A 17,595-nucleotide genomic window follows, 5' to 3' on the forward strand; every position below is an offset into this window, starting at 1 on the left:
CTTCTTTCTATAGCGTCCCATAATCTCAATTTGTTGGGGCCACCGAGATTCACGACTACTTATGGCTTCTGGACCTGCCTTGTATGTGGTTCGTGTAGAACACCGGGTCTCTAGTCTTCAACTCCTGTGCCAGCAAGCTATTTCCAGCTCCATTAGGGATGACAAGGATATCAGCAAGTTAACCCTGCCACCAAGGTTGTGCTCATACCTCACTACTGCCTTCATTCCAACAATTAAGGTAAAACAAACCTACCACCTCACTCCTCTGGACATACATATTTTGTTCCCCTCTCCAATAAATGACAGGAACACTTCATGGAACAAAGAAAGTGGATCTATCTGCTGATGCCAACAAGGAAAGAGAAAATTAAAAATGGAAAGCCAGGGGCAAAGGCACAGTAACAAAATCCTATTGTGTTTCATTGCTTACTACATTTAATATCAGTATTGATCCTTATTTCTCATGAAAAAGCCGGGTTTCACAGTAAATAAATTGCTGGAGTTAGAGTCAAGAAAACTTGAGTTCATCTCCTGCACTTAATATCTGTATCCTTGGGAAAGTAGTTTAATTTTTCTCTGTCTCAAATTCCTCATCTTTAAAGTGAGGATAATAAAAGCATCGTCCTCACAGGATTATTGTGAGGATCAGATGGTGAAATAGTAAATATAAAGGATATCCTCATTCTATAGAAGAGAAAACTGAGACCCAACTTGAATGGACTCGGCTAGAAACTGTAGGAATTAGAACTCTCCTCAGTAGGACTGTGATGAAAACATGCTTCCTATCTCCTCTCAGATGCCTGATGTCCTTAAAGTGAAGACAGAGAAGTGCATATCCCCATGGGAATTTGTTTTGTTTGTGCGAAGTTGTTATGAGGATTTTATTTTTCCTTTTTTAATCATATAATTTGGGTTTATAGGAAAGTAAGGGAAAGAAAAGAAATTTTGCTTGTCATCTGGGGAAAAAAGAAAGGGTAGGAACTGATATTTAAACTCCTCATTAAAAATCTAGCACCTTTTCTTCTTTTCCATGTTGGCTCTTTTAGGTTATACCTACAAATTAATATTCACAACCTAGTTGGCATTGTATCTCCCTTCACTAAAGTAATATCTATTCTTAACTATGTTCACCTTTAGCCCCCTATTCCAGACCCCAACAATATGAGAGACTTTGTCAGCTACCCAACTGCCGGTAATGAAAGACTCCATTGTACCATGAAGCGGACAGAAGATGATCCAGAAGTAGGGGGGCCTTGTTATACTCTCTACTTGGAATATCTTGGTGGATTAGTACCCATTCTGAAAGGGCGTCGTATAAGCAAGCTTCGACCAGAATTTGTCATCATGGATCCAAAAACAGATGGCAAAACAGGTGGGATGCCTTTTTAAGAGAAGGGTGTTGTTAGGAACCTTTAAGAGTTATAGTAACATATGTGGAAAATGCTATTGTAATAAAGGGTCAGAAGAAATTACTCTGTTAAGAATTTTATTAAAGTAAAAGTATTTATTCATAACAGGTAAGCTCTTAAAAGGATAAGGACAAAAAAAATCCTTAAAGCTAGATCATAAATCATAGCATCAAAATGTAATAATATATAGTCTCTGACCAAGAATTTCTTTGGATGTACTTTCAGAAAACTAGAGTTTGATATATCTTCTTTTTCATCAGGTTTACATTTTCACATTCCCTTTGAGTATATTTTAATTATTGAAGTATTATGCCTATTCAGCATTGCCTTTGATAATCTCTATAGGAACTGTTCCACTCTAAGAATTATTACCATACCACTACACACCTGTCAGATTGGCTAGAGTGACAGGGAAAGATAATGTGGAATGTTGGAGGGGATGTGGGAAAACAGGGACACTGATACATTGTTGGTGGAATTGTGAACACATCCAGCCATTCTGGAGAGCAATTTGGAACTATGCTCAAAAAGTTATCAAACTGTGCATACCCTTTGATCCAGCAGTGTCTCTACTGGGCTTATACCTCAAAGAGATACTAAAGAAGGGAAAGGGACCTGTATGTGCCAAAATGTTTGTAGCAGCCCTGTTTGTAGTGGCTAGAAGCTGGAAAATGAATGGATGCCCATCAATTGGAGAATGGCTGGGTAAATTGTGGTATGTGAACATTATGGAATATTATTGTTCTGTAAGGAATGACCAGCAGGATGAATACAGAGAGGACTGGTGAGACTTACATGAACTGATGCTGAGTGAAATGAGCAGAACCAGGAGATCATTATATACCTCAACAACGATACTGTTTGAGGATGTATTCTGATGGAAGTGGATCTCTTCGATAAAGAGAGTCTTAATTGATCAAAGATGGACAGAAGCAGCTACACCCAGAGAGAGAACACTGGGAGATGAATATAAACTGCTTGCATTTTTGTTTTTTTTCCCGGATTATTTATACCTTCTGAATTCAATTCTCCCTGTGCAACAAGAAAACTGTTTGGTTCTGCACACATATATTGTATCCAGGATATACTGTAACCTATTCAACATGTAAAGGATTGCTTGCCATCTGGGGGAGGGGGTGGAAGGAGGGAGGGGAAAAATCGGAACAGAAGTGAATGCAAGGGATAATGCTGTAAAAAATTAACCTGGCATGAGTTCTATCAATAAAAAGTTATTAAAAAAAAAAAAAAGAATTATTACCACAGTTTGGCTAGAATGATTTAATATAATTTTCCTTATAAACTTGATTTTCTGATTCTTTGTTCACTATAATTTTTAAAGTTCAGTTGGAGAATATTCATTTTTTAAATTAACTTCATTCATTTGATGGTATCTTAAGGTCTGATTTGAACTTAAGACTTCCTGACTCCAGGTCCAATCCTTTCTTTGCTGAGCCATCTTGCAGCCTTTAAATTTAGTACCAATATGTAAATTCCTCAGCTCTGCTACTTTATTCAAACTTGGGTAGGCTTTTGTTTTAAGATCTTTTAAAATGCAGGTAGAGTCTAAGGAATAACATAACATGTAACATGCTTAGTGGCTTTTGCAGTTGCATGAATTTTGTTATTAAGGAAGACTACAGTGGTTGTACAATAAGAATGATGATGTTATTTTGTATTTGAAATTCAAAACCAAATTTCATTTCAGATAATTAACTGTCTTTAGAAATTTGAACCCCCAAATCCTTGTTTATTTTTATGTGTTTCTATAAAAAGCTGCTTTAGAATACAAATTCTGGCTTTATAGGATTTTAAATATTTTATGCCAGGATAGAGATAGTTCCTTCCTATCTATCTAGCCACTACTTCATAGTCTCTCTAGCTAGATTATCATCTATCTATATCTCATCTTCCATGTATAAGTTTAGAGCTTTCTTCTCTTCCAACTTTCTCTTCCTCATTAAGTTCATCAGCTTATATGTGTTCAACTCTTATTTTTTATACACCTGACTTCCAGATCTATTTATCCAGCCTTTTCTCTTGAGCATCAGTTCCACATCACCACCTGACCTTTGGATGTTTCCAAGTAGATATTTCAAATCCAGTGTATCTAAATAGAATAAATTATCTTCTCTACCCCTTTCTCTCTTTTCTACTCCCACCCCAAATTCTCCCTTCTTCTTGGGCCTGTTTTGCACCATTCTTCCAATCTCCCAAGTTTGCAGCCTCAAATTCATTCTTGCTTCTTTCTCCTTCCTCATTTTTTTATCTCATCATTTACCAACCAGATCTTTCATATTCATCTCCTTATTTCCATTTACATGACAATCATGCTTATTCCAGGCCTTTATCATTTCTTGTCTGGAACACATAAAAAGGAAAGGAATCCCTGAGCCCCTTAATCTTTTCTGAGATGGTTATGAAACTATACTTATGGCACTGGTAGCCTTGACTTGGCCATGAGAGAAATATAAGCATACATTCAACATATCACTATAGAATTCTCCCTGCTCTTGTTTTGGAAAGTGAGAACCTTAGTCTTTGCCTTGCTAGAGAATTGCTGTGACTAATCACTTGTGGATTTCTTTAACTCTTGAATTAATTTTCCTTCTCAGTTTTTCAGCACTTCGTTAACAATTTGACAGCCACATCTAGCCTCCTTTTCTTTTTTTTCACTCGCTTCTTAAAAAAAATAATTAATTTTTAACAATAGCTTTTTATTTTCTTTTTTTTAAATTATAGCTTTTTATTTACAAGATATATGCATGGGCAATTTTTCAGCATTGACCCTTGCAAAACCGTCTTTTTCAGCTTTTCCCTTCCTTCCCTCCATCTCCTCCCCTAGATGGCAGCAGGCAGACCCATACATGTTAAATATGTTAAATATAATATATGTATACATATCCATACAGTTATTTTGAATAGCTTTTTATTTTCAAAATACATGCAGAGATAGTATTCAACATTTACCCTTGTAAAACCTTGTTTCATTTACTTCTTACCTTCTCTTACAAACTGTTCTGGGAAGAGTATTTTCCTGAGTTCGTATGATAGGTTACTGCTATCGAATAAATCTATCATAACACAGAAGGCATAGAGAAACACACTTAGGTTTTATTATTTTTGCTCATTCAGAAGAATAACCCTCATCAAAGATTAAGATTTTAAGGAGCCTTTTTATTTCATTTTTTAAAAATTATTTTTTAACTTTATTTTTTTATTATAGCTTTTTATTTACAAGATATATGCATGGGTAATTTTTCAGCATTGATAATTGCAAAACCTTTTGTTCCAGTTTTTCCCCTCCTTCCCTTCACCCCTTCCCCCAGATGGCAGGTTGACCAATACATGTTAAATATGTTAAAGTATATGTTAAATACAATATATGTATACATGTCCATACAATTATTTTGCTAAACAAAAAGAATTGTACTTTGAAATAGTGTACAATTAACCTGTGAAAGGAATAAAAAATGCAGGCGGACAAAAGTAGAGGGATTGGGAATTCTATGAAGTAGTTCATACTCATTTCCCAGAGTTCTTTCGCTGGGTGTAGCTGGTTCAATTCATTACTGCTCTATTGGAACTGATTTGCTTCATCTCATTGTTAAAGATGGCCACATCCATCAGAATTGATTATCATATAGTATTGTTGTTGAAGTATATAATGAGCTGGTTCTGCTCATTTCACTCAGCGTCAGTTCCTGTAAGTCTCTCTAGGCCTTTCTGAAATCATTGTGCTGGTCATTTCTTACAGAACAATAATATTCCATAACATTTATATATCACAATTTATTCAGCCATTCTCCAATTGATGGGCATCCATTCAATTTCCAATTTCTGGCCACTACAAAGAAGGCTGCTACAAACATTCTTGCATATTCAGATCTCTTTCCCTTTAAGATCTCTTTGGGATACAAGCCCAGTAGTAACACTGCTGGATCAAAGGATATGCACAGTTTGATAACTTTTTGAGCATAGTTCCAAATTGCTCTCCAGAATGGCTGGATGTATTCACAATTCCACCAACAATGTATCAGTGTCCCTCTAACATAAGGAGCCTTTTTAAAGACAAAATAATAATAATAATTGTACATCAAAGAGAAAGAAAAATAATGTTTGACATACAGCAATTTTATATAATCTTAGGTGGTAAAAGCTGAATAAAGTTAAACAGGATCATAATTTCTTACTTCCTCTGAGGGAACAGACCTACTTAAATAGTCTGTAGTTAACTAAGGTTACAGATTAAAATACACTTGAAGGGTTAACTGTGGGCCACTTGAGGGATGAGATTTGCATGTCTCAGAATAGCTACTATTGGAGAGAGTTGCTATCCTCAAATGAGGTGGGTCTTGACTCCCCTTTTGGCTTCTTTTCTGAGAAATGTTTAAGGCCTTAAATAGACCTCAGCAGCAGCAGTAGTCAAGTATATCTTACACTTTTCCCACTTGCTATCCCTTTTGGCCCAAGAAAATTAAATCTTGGATATATAGGTGTACTAATTAAACATTTACTGATAATAAATCATAATTTTATCACCCCCACATTCAGTTGTGAGACCTCACATGAGCTTGCAACTCAAAATTTAAGAAGTTGGACTTCAAGTTAATTTTGTTTAGCCAATTCCAAATCACCTTGACAGGTGGCTAACCTCCATAATAAAAATTAATAAAAGGAAATTGAAAAATTCTTGTAACAGATTTATTTCTCCTGTTGTGAATCTTCATTGTTCTCCCTTCGCTAAAGACCTCTTAGTCCTATTCCTCCTCTTCCTTTTCATATCCTTCTGCACTAGTATTTTACCATTTCCCTAGCACTCTTCTTCCTTTTCTTTCTTTAGTTCTAATCCTTTTCTTTCATTTGGATTCCTACTTTACATTTTTCTTCAGTTTCTGTTAAATTCTCCTGAATTTCCCCTTCCTGTATTCAGTCTCTGCTCTTGAAAATTCCAAAGCCTTCCTAAGTGCTTCAGCTTTTTTCTCCTTTTATTACTTCTCCCATGGAAGCTGGAATGTGTGCTTAAGACTCAGAAAGCTTATGAATTTTTGCATCTTGTCTACTGAAAAATATACAAAACCTAAATCGGGTAAGTTCTGATTCAGTGATGAATTTGATTTGAGCAGTATTTCAACCTTTTAAAAGTTATATAACAAATTGCAAAGCCTCATTTGGACTTTTGGGGAGAAAAGAAAATCTGGGTTAAACAAAGGTTACCTGAAAGTCCTTGGTCTTAGTAACTACTCTTCCCTCTAATTTTTTGTAAATTCTTTTGAGCATCATGGAGGGAGACTTAAAAATCAAATGTCCCAATAAAACTTTTAGTGTGAATAATCCTCTTTTTGTTTTCTTTTTCTTCTAAGGCTGTCTAAGATTATTTGTTTTTGAGATAATGGTAGTGTTAATTACAAGGGAGTTCTTAAGAGGATGGCCAACCTAAGTAAGCTGCAAAAATGAAGTAGAGAGCTTTGAACAGTACTGCAGATCTGGAGATAAGAGTAAAAAGTGCAGAAAAAGTGGTAGAAAGGATACTAAAGACAGTTTAAAAACCATGTAACTTTGCTCACAGCTGCTTCCACTGAAAATCTTCTTGCTCTGCTTCAGTAGTATGTTACTTAGATTAAAGTTAGCCACATAGCAAGGTGACTTGGAATTGGTTAAGCAGAATTACTTTGAAGCCCAACTTCTTAAATTGTGAGTTGCAAGCCTATGTGAGGTCTCACAACTGAATGTGGGGGTGGTAAAAGTGTGATTTATTATCAATAAATGTTTAATTTGTATAACTATAGATCCAGGATCACATAAAAATTACTTGGGCCAAAAAATTCTTGGTCAAAAGTCCACGTGGGCAAGTGGAAAAAGTTTAAGATGTACTTGACTCCTGCTGCTGCTAAGGTTTATTTAAGCATTCTGTACAAATATCCCACTACAGTTAGTATAGGTTGGACCTACTACCATTCCAGCTTCATTATCAGCAAATAGTTTCATTGTTCTTTTCATAATTAGTGATGTTATAAATAAATACATCTTCAGATTGAGAAACTCAAAACTGAGAATCCCTGAATTTGACCTTTTTTTCTTTTGCATGCCTAGCATGCTTGAGAGCTAACCAAACCTCCCACAACATTTAACAAGAGAGCAAGCTCTCTGGGGCAAATCCTGAAGGCTCCATTGGTCCTAGAATTAGCACAAATTCCACTGAAGTGTCTTAAGAGCCAGGTGTGAACTCAATTGAATTTCCCCTATACGCTTGAGTTACAATAGACAGTTCATCCCCTTTGGCTCCAGTAGTTAACAGAATAAAAAGAATAAAAACTGCCATACTATTTTGCACATTCTATGAGGCATTAAATTAAAATCACCACCCTCATTACCCAAAGGATACACCCTTCTCTACATACAGCCTTAGTAAGTGAAAGGATTTACCCTATAGAGATAATCTGTTGGATGCTTAATACATGTTTTTGAATAGAGTATGATCATAACATTAACATAATATCACTTAAATTTGATGGGATATTTTATCTTCCTAGATGAAATCTATGGAAACAGTTTGCTTTCTACCATGATTGACAGCTGCAACTGTTCAGACTCCAGTGATATTGAGCTGAGTGATGATTGGGCTGCCAAGAAATCTCCCAAAATCTCTAGGGCTAGCAAATCACCTAAACTTCCCAGGTAATCTCAGCTTTTTATAAGCTTTTTTGTATGTGTGTCATTGTATAAATATCTCTGTGTACATTTATATATATGCAAACATTATTACTTGCTATTGTGATTGTCTCTTGTCATTGTGATAGTTACAGCAATTACAAGAAAGAGTGGATAAGGGCTAGGATAGAGAAAGATTTTGTAAGAGCTTCATTAGAAAGATTCGCCAGGTAGAATTAGAGCTTTGGTTTGTTTCTTTTTTCTCTAAACAGAAGAGTCACTCAGGAAACCTACCTAGCTCTTGAAACTCTACTCTTTATTCAGTAGAAATACTCCTCTAAATCACTTTTTTTCATCTTAAATTAGAAATAAAAATAGTTCATGATTTGTTCAGAATTATGGAGAATATTTAGATGAAATACCTATAACACTCTAATTGAAAGAAGTAAATTTTTTAAAAGTTTAGTAGCGGCTGGCTCCCTAAGGAATTGTCTTAAAGCCTGATAAAAGCATTATGGGAATAAGTGTTGTTAGTGAAAAGAGCAAAGCAGTAGAAGTCCGGAGCCCTGAGCTTTAGTTCCAACTCTACTTCTAACTGGCTGTCTGATAGTGAGCAACAAATTAATTACCTTCCCTGGATTTTAGTTTACTCATTTGTTAACACGAGAAGGTTGTACTAAAGGATCACAAAAAATGCTCTGACATCATCAATATAGGGCTTGGTCTCAACACTATTATACCATGGCTATACCTTTTTTATAAGCCTTTATTACCTTGTAATTTGATTTCAAGAACACCGGATGTAGTAGGTAGAATGCTAGAATTTTGAGTCAAGAGATCAGGATTTAAAGGCTTGCCCAGAAACTCACTAGCTGTATGATAATGAGCTAGTCACTTAGCCTCTTGGAAACTCAGTTTCTCCACCTGTAAAATGGAGTAATATGACATAACCTACTTCATGGGACTGTTATGAGGAAAAGGACTTTCTTTTTCTTAAAGCATCATGTATTGAATTGTTATAGCTATCAAAAAATTTAGAAAAGTAGCTTCTCCTGTTGTATTCTGTTCAGTTTTGCTTTTTTTTTTTAAATTTGCCCAGAGTCACACAGCTATGTCTCATATAGCTATATGACAAATATGTGTCAAAAGTCTGAAGCCAAATTTGAATCGGAACTTTTGGCTTCAGAGTCAGAGCTCTATCCATTGTACCACCTATAAGCCCCTCCCTAATGTATTTTGTAGCTATTAATTTAAAACTTTATAACATTTTCTTATAGAAAGATTCACATTAATTACGATTATTTTCATGTTTTAATGAAGAAATTGGCCCTCAGGGATTTGCTCAACTGCCTTCAGATAGTAGAATGATTTAAGGCTTATTGCTTAAAATGTTGCTAGTAGTAAACACTATTAATTCAGTCTGTTGAAATCAAGATGTAAATAAAGTATTAGTGTAACAATGAAGGACATAAAGTTTTGTCTTGTTTTTTTCTATACTGAGTAAATGTCTTCCCACATTCTTCCTCATCTTCTTCAATTCTATTTTTATGTGATATTTGCAACAAAGGTCACATGCATGCATGAATACACATGTGCATACACATATATGACTAAAAGTGAAAACTATTGTTTTTCTCTGTTAATTTATCAACAACTGTAATGTGTCCAGCCCTATACATTCTTTTGCAAATTGATGAGATGATAACAACAGTAATAATTTAGCATTTAGTGTGTGCCAAATACTGTGCTGAGTGCTTTAGAATTCTTCATTTGTTTGATCCTTGTAACAATTTTGGGTGGTGGGCAGTATTATTACCCCCATTTTACAGGTAAGGAAACTAAAGCAAATAAAGGTCAAATGATTTGCCCAGGAACACACAATAGGTATCTGAAGTCAGATTTTAACTCATTCAATTTCAGATTTTAACTGGATTTTTCAGGTCCAGTGCTGTATCCACTGTATCACTGAATAGCAAAACATTTAGAAGGAATTGTTGATATCATTTATTTGAATAAACCCAACCATTGATTTCTTTTCTTCATAAAAACAAAGGAAATAGGATATCATGCCACTGATATATTTTTGCTAAATTGACAGCTTAGCCTTTAGGACTGTCCATAGATGAGAAAAACAAATGATTATTTAACATGGGAGGAAGGTATTAAAAGTCACATTTTATAGGTTTGAGACCAATATTTGATAAGTGATTTTGTAGTTTAAATATTTCTACCTGTGAGTATCTAATCATATTTAACCCTGCTTTCTGGCAGAATCAACATTGAAGCCCGAAAATCTCCAAAGTTAACTCGAGCTGCTCAAGAAATATCCAGGTCCCCACGGTTACCGATTAGGAAACCATCAATTGGCTCACCAAGCCTAACTCGGAGAGAGTTTCCACTAGAAGATATCACTCAGGTAACGTTAGCGCTCCAGGCTCACATTGTCTTTTTTTATCTACAACACTTGGTTTTTTTAAACTCTACATACATCTTTTAATTTCCTTATGTATTTTTTTTTCTTTGATGACTGCTGATGGGGTAGAGAGAGGTAATTATGGAATGAACAAAGATAAAATGTGTTCAGAGAGAAAAATGCTTTCTTCTAGTCCTTCCATTTCCAGTTTGCAAATGAAATGCAATTTCCAGGTGGCAGGTACTGATGTTAAATGTTCTTTGAAAATCTGGCTGATAATTACAGATATAGACTGGTCCCGGGACTGGCCTTGGCAGTTACAAGGTAAGTATTCTAAGAATGTTACCAGTGTAGTATTGTGTTGATATTTAGTAACCATGTAGATTTACTAAAAAAGATTTATTATGTAATGGTAAATTTAAGTAGTTTTCACAAGGGAATAGACTCCAAAGTCATAATATATTTCCTGGCTGGTTTTTCAGATAGCATTGTGGTGGCCAGTTAAGGGAAACGTGGGGCAGAAAACACAAAAAGATTAAAAACACATTCCCACATAGAATATTTTTCTATTTGCTCCAGAGGAAGAGGACATTTTTCTGTAACACCTAACACACTGGACAAGAGTCCCCCAAAGGAGAAGCTTATAAAAGAACATTTTTGAGTTGATATTTGTTCTGAGAAATAGTTTGCTTTTAAAATTGATTATAGTATTCAGTGCTCCTGACAAATAAGAAAATAATAAATAGGTTTGTGATTCTTCTTTTCTTTTCTTTACAGCACAACTATCTTGCTCAGGTTACATCTAATATCTGGGGAACCAAATTTAAGATTGTAGGTTTGGCTACTTTCCTGCCAACTAACCTTGGTGCAGGTAAAAATTTGTTTGATGTTCTCTATTTGTTAATGTACAAGTCTGGTTTTGAAATGGCAAATGGATTGCTGTTGTTCTCTAGTCTTATTTTTCCTTCAGTCTTGAGCTGGTGGTACAATAGATAGAAAGCCGGAACTGGAGTCAAGAAGACTTGAGTTCACAATCTGGCCTCAGTCAATTACTGATTCTGTGATGCTGTGCAAGTCACTTAACTTTTTGCCTCAGTTTCGTCTCCCATAAAATGAGGATAATATGAATACTTACCTCAAAATTCCTGGCACATAGTAGGCATTGCATGCCTATCCCTTCCCTTTTAGATAATACAGTTTCTCAAAACTCTCATGTTATAAACGAAAATGATATAAATTAATTTTAGAAAGGGCATTTTGGGGGTTATTAGAGTTTTATTTTTTCGATACTTGATTATGATTAAAGTTACAAAAACAATATCCTATTAAAGCCATAAGAAACTTTTAGGATTTTTTTTTGACCCTTTGTTTTTGATATCTTTGTGGTATTATTATCTCCAAGCTTGTAAGTTAAAAGAAACCTAGTACCAAAAAAAGTAAGAAAGAAAACTTGGTGCTAAGGAGAAAACAGTAATAGAAGATTGTGTGGCCAAATAGTATGGTGATGGCTCTTAATAAATATAGTTTTGAGCTTAATAATTAATCTTCTCAAGAAGAAGTTTTATTCTTTGCCTTAGATGTGGTCTAAGAAAAAGATTGAAAACTTATCCAAGAATCATTGAACAAATTAGAGACAAAATTGGATTGGAGAACAGAGATCTCAGGCACATATATATTTGCTGAGGCAATTGGGGTGAAGTGATTCGTCCAGGGTCACACAGCCAGAAACTGTTAAGTGTTTGAGGCCAGATTTGAATTCAGGGACTCCTGACTTCAGGGCTGGTGCTCTATCCACTACACCAACTAGCTGCCTCAGGCATATTATTTTTTAATCAACACTGTCTTGATTGATTGTTTCATTAATAATAATAATAAATAGGTATGTACCTTAAATATAAACATTTATGCCAAAGGATCATTTTTTAAGGGCAGTTTAATCCTAACATAGAGCGAGGTGGTGTAGTGGATAGAGTGCTAAGTCTGGAATCAGGAAAATCTGACTTCCAATGTGGCCTCAGTTATTTCCTAGCTATGTGGCCCTAGGCAACTTACTTAACCCTATTTGCCTCAGTCCCTCTTCTGTAAAATGAACTGAAGAAGGAAATGGCAAACCATTCCAATATCTTTGCCAAGAAATCCCCAAATGGAGTCACAAAGAGGCGAATATAACTGAAACAACTGAACAAAACAAATTCTAACACAGGGTCTCTGTGTTATATTGCATTATTATTCTTAATTTATTCTCTCAGGAGTTTGTAGGTCTTCAACAAGTGTAACATGACACCATTTTATCACAGTTCTCAAATAGAAGACTTGACTTCTATATGGTCTTAATAAGCTTTCTATAACTTTATTTTAAAATGTTTTATTGATGCTTTTTGATTTTAATTTTTAGATATTTTCCTATATCTCCTATAGAACTTTATTATTTAACAAAGAAAATGAGTTAAGTAAAACAAATCTCATATCACTTGCATCTGATGGTGTATATATAATGCAGTTTATATTCTTAGTCTTTGATATTAGCTTGATGAGGGAAGTATGAAGCTTTAGCTTCTAAAGACTATTATATTATCCAAATTGTGTTGTCATTTTAAAATTATTTTTATTCACAATATTGGCTAATAATAATAATAATAATAATTTTTTATCATTCTTGATGTTTTGCTTTCTTCATTTCTTATTAGTTTTGTTCAGTGTGATTTTCAAATCCTGAGTCTGTCTAAGGAAAGCTATCTTCCAGCATAATTAAAACCTATAAGATAATTTTCATATATCGGTCTCTCTGCAATCATCTTAATATGTTAGGCATTATTGCGTATTTGTGGACAGTTGAAGCACAAGAAAAGAAAGACTAAAGGAAATAATTGGAAACTACTTTGCACAATTATGCCAATAAATCTCATAAATAAGATGAAATGGTATTTACAGAAATATAAAATATCCAAATTAAAAAATAGATAATGCATATAGCCCAGTCTTTAAAAAAAAAAAAGATAAAGTAAATTATAGATAATTTTTTTTTTGTAAAGGATCTCATGACAAATCATTTGCAAATGAATTCTGGCAAATGTACAAAGGAAAATTATATAAATGTCTGTAAAAATAGGGAAAGCTGTTACACTGCCAAAGTCCTTCTTTGAGACAAATATAGTGCTCCTGATAATTAAACCAGGAAGCAATAAGTTAGAAAAGGAAACTGTAGATTTTTATCTCTAATGAATATTTATTGGAAAATATTAAATAAAAAATTGAAAGAATTTAAAATATTAGCTAAGAGGCTACAATAACACATTTTTTCAGGATTGTATTTATACAAGAATATAAGCTTGGTTCAGTATTAGGAAAATTATAAACGAAATAAACCACATTAATAATAAAACACTCAATCATGATTATAATAATAATAGGTTCATAAAAAGCTTTTAACAAAATGTAACAATTTATGGCAAAAAAAATGGTAAAAAAAAATACTAGAAGATATTGAAGTGAATAAGTGGACTTTTCCTAAATAAACAGCATTATCATTGCTGGAAAATTGCTAAGAGACCTTTGCAATTAGATTGGAATAAAGTAAGAATAGTTGTTATTCAGGCTATAATTTGAAATGATTTTATAAATTTTATTTATATCAGACAGTTAAGAGAAATAAGAAAATACATATATAGAAGAAATGATAATCGCTTTTTTGCAGATGATGTGATTTTATTTAGAAAACCTTAAAAATTCAATTAAAAACCAGAAGAAATAATGTTAATGAAGTAGCAGATATAAAATAATCCCACAGATCTCTCAGCCTTTCTTATACTACCAACAAAATCTAGATATGAAATATAAAGACATTTTATTCAAAATGAATATAAAATGAAAGGAATATTTGAAAGTCTACTCATCAAGACATGCACTGAAATTACATTAATACAACTATGAAACACTCTTTATGGAAATAAATATTTAAATAATTGAAGAAGAATTAATTGTTCTGGTTATGCCATAACCAGAATGTAACAAAAATGGCATTACTACATAAATTAATTTATAGATTCAATGCAATTATTATAATGTACTAAGTGATTACATTATGCAAGATAAAATTATAATAGAATTTTTCTGAAGGTGACAAAAGATGAAGAATCTTATGAGAAAGAATTTTTTATGTGGGAATAAAGATTCTAGATCTCAAATAATGGTAATACAGTGCCATAATCATCAAAATAACTTGTTAATCATTAAAATATGTACACATTTCAAGTGTATAGATGAAACAGATTAGGTATACAAGTTAAGTTCCCAAAGCATAACAACATGGTGTTTATTTTTTTAAAAATTGAAGAAAATTTAACTACTGAAATGAGGACTCATTATTTGACAAAAACTACTTGGAAAAATAAAAAACTTTCTGGGAAAAGAGACTCAAAGTAACATCTCACACAACTTCAAATGAATGAATGACCTAATTATAAAAGATTATGTCATAAATTAAAGGATCAGACAGTAGAGATACCTTTCACAAGTGTGGTTAAAAGGAGAAATTCTTAACCCAACAAGGGATAACAAAGCTCTTAGGAGATAAAATAAAAATTTTTGATTACACAACACTGAAAGTTTATATACAAATTGAATTGATGTAGTTAATATTAGAAGAGAGAAAAGTATTTGTAGCAAATTTCTGAAATCCAAGATATGTGCAGTCTACTATAAATATATAAAATAAGATTCATTGCTCAGTAAATTAGTGGTAAAAGATACACATAGGCAACCTGTAAAAGAAGAAATGCAAGCTATGATTTAACAGAGGAAGAAAATGTACCAATTACTAATAATAAGGTAAATGCAAATTGAAACAGTTTTAAAGTTCTATTTCATCCCCATCAAATTTATAAAGACAGTCTTTCTCTTGACGATAGTGATAAGTGTTGTATCAGGTCTAGGTCTTTGAATAATAGACAGACTATGCTGATTTTTCTGCTATGTCTAATTCTGTTACATTATTTCTATTTAATAGTCTGAATGAAATTTCAGTTTCAAATTGACAGTTTGTGGAACATGAATTAAATCCTTCTTAGAGTATAAATAATATGTCCTGGGGTCATCCAGATAGAAGTTATCCTTTTCAAAAGAGATAAATCAATTGATGTTCAGCAAAATCTTGCCACCACCTTAGAATGCCACTTGTCCAGTCCTTCCTGCTGTTTCTAGGACTCATTCATCATTGAGATGTGCTAAGAACCATTATTTTGCCTTCACAATATTATTTGACACTTCCAGTGAGCAACCTACCAACATTTTTCCCTTTTCGGAAGGTTGCAGATGGAGCACATCAGAAAGAATTGCTAGTATCTTCTAATTTACATTAGATAGAAGTGTTTAATCCAGTGTACAAAGCATCAAGATAAAAGTTATTACACATAGTAAAAAGCAACTATGATACTAATGATTTCCCTCCTATATTGTAATTTTCATGGTTTCCAATCTTTGTTAAGCATGAGAATGCACAATTATGTTGCTTAGTTATTTTATTCTCTTACATCATTCTTATCAAATCTCTTATTGGTTCTATACCTATTGAAGTTTTGAATATTTTACCTAATCTTTGTGTCTTCTTATAAGTGTTTTTAAAAATATTCTAAACTTGGAGGCAGCTAGGTAGTACAATGGATAGAGCAGCAGCCTTGAGGTCAGGAGGACCTGAGTTCAAATCTGGTCTCTGCCTTAACACTTCCTAGTTGTATGCCCCTGGGCAAGTCACTTAACCCCAATTGCTTCAGCCAAAAAAACCAAAATATTCTAAACTTCTGGTTTTGTGTGAAACTACTTAGATAAATGATAACTAGAACCACAATTTTAAATTCAAATTTAGAGACTTAGTTCATTGTTGTCTTAAGTCCCATCATAGTCTAGTGTCAGAATCAAGATTAGAAATTTTGCAGTTCCTTGGTAAGCATTGGTTTAGAACTAACAGCCTTTCTCTTCGTTATTTTCATGAATAGTCTGATACTTGGAATCTAATCATATGATATGTCTACTAATCACTGTATTCTTTCTTCCCATTAGTAATCTATAAAACCAGCCTACTGCATCTTCAACCTAGACAGATGACCATATATCTCCCAGAAGTACGCAAGATTTCCATGGATTATATTAATTTACCTGTCTTCAACCCTAATGTTTTCAGTGAAGATGAAGATGATTTGCCAGGTATGCAGAATGTGGTAGTTTCTGTATAGTCGTATAGGTCTTTGGTGTGGACATGTATTTATAATTGTCTTTACTCCATTATCTCATTTATCAAAGACACATTTTCTTTCTTAATAACAGAATACCAAATAGGAAACATTATTCAAAGATTTTTAAAAGAGGGGAAAATAATACAAGTCAGGATAAATAGCAGCATTTACTAATGTCATGATAGATTTAAAGTATTGTGGAAAATCATAAGCTGCTCCACAGCTGTAGCAAGGATGCAGGCCATGCCAGTCTCCAGTAGGTGTCACACAATGTTGTGTCTACCATAAAGAAGAGAAATTGTTACAAGATGATGATGAATGGGATATAGAAATCATGATAATGATACTTTACATTGCATAGGACTTGACCTCTCACAGCTTATATTTATATAATGTTTTAATAGTTTATAAAGTGTTTTCCTCACAGCATCTTTTTTTTTTCCCCTGAGGCAATTGGGTTAAGTCACTTGCCCAGGGTCACACACAACCAAGACATATTAAGTGTCTGAGGCCAGATTTAAACTCAGGTCCTCCTGACTTCAAGGCTAGGGCTCTCACAGCAACTTTTTGAGATCGAGATTGCAGGTATAATTATTCTTCACCTCACAGACTCAGAGGTTAAGTGATCTATTCAAAGAACTGATAAAAGATAGAGCTAGGCTTTGGCCTTAAGCCTTCTGACTCCAACTCACTCTACTTTCCTTTCTATTAGAAAATGTTGTCACTCTAAGCTTTTTCATATCTAGCTTTATTAATCTGAAAATTTGAAGAAAGAAAGGCTGAATCCTTTGTTCAACACAGTCATAGTTCTTTTAGTCCTTGGATAGAACTGCATTTAAGATTTCTGCCTTGCCATATAGGCATCCTTTCCTAGGAACCTTTCAGTTCCTTGGGTAAC

At 33.7% G+C, this 17,595-nt stretch overlaps 1 protein-coding gene across 2 annotated transcripts in view; it reads left to right on the forward strand.

Annotated features, from left to right (window-relative positions):
* The window catches only part of TULP4 (TUB like protein 4), a 247,562-nt gene that overhangs the window by 214,332 nt on the left and 15,635 nt on the right, over window positions 1-17,595 (forward strand). For both annotated transcript variants that reach the window (XM_051998005.1, XM_051998007.1), the window contains exons 10-15: window positions 14-238; window positions 1,138-1,372; window positions 7,940-8,084; window positions 10,329-10,473; window positions 11,248-11,341; window positions 16,525-16,668. In XM_051998005.1, coding sequence (XP_051853965.1) covers window positions 14-238; window positions 1,138-1,372; window positions 7,940-8,084; window positions 10,329-10,473; window positions 11,248-11,341; window positions 16,525-16,668 — 988 coding nt within the window. The remainder of the gene's footprint in view (window positions 1-13; window positions 239-1,137; window positions 1,373-7,939; window positions 8,085-10,328; window positions 10,474-11,247; window positions 11,342-16,524; window positions 16,669-17,595) is intronic.

The sequence above is a fragment of the Antechinus flavipes genome, chromosome 4, assembly GCF_016432865.1.
Source record: "Antechinus flavipes isolate AdamAnt ecotype Samford, QLD, Australia chromosome 4, AdamAnt_v2, whole genome shotgun sequence".
Taxonomy (NCBI): Eukaryota; Metazoa; Chordata; class Mammalia; order Dasyuromorphia; family Dasyuridae; genus Antechinus; species Antechinus flavipes.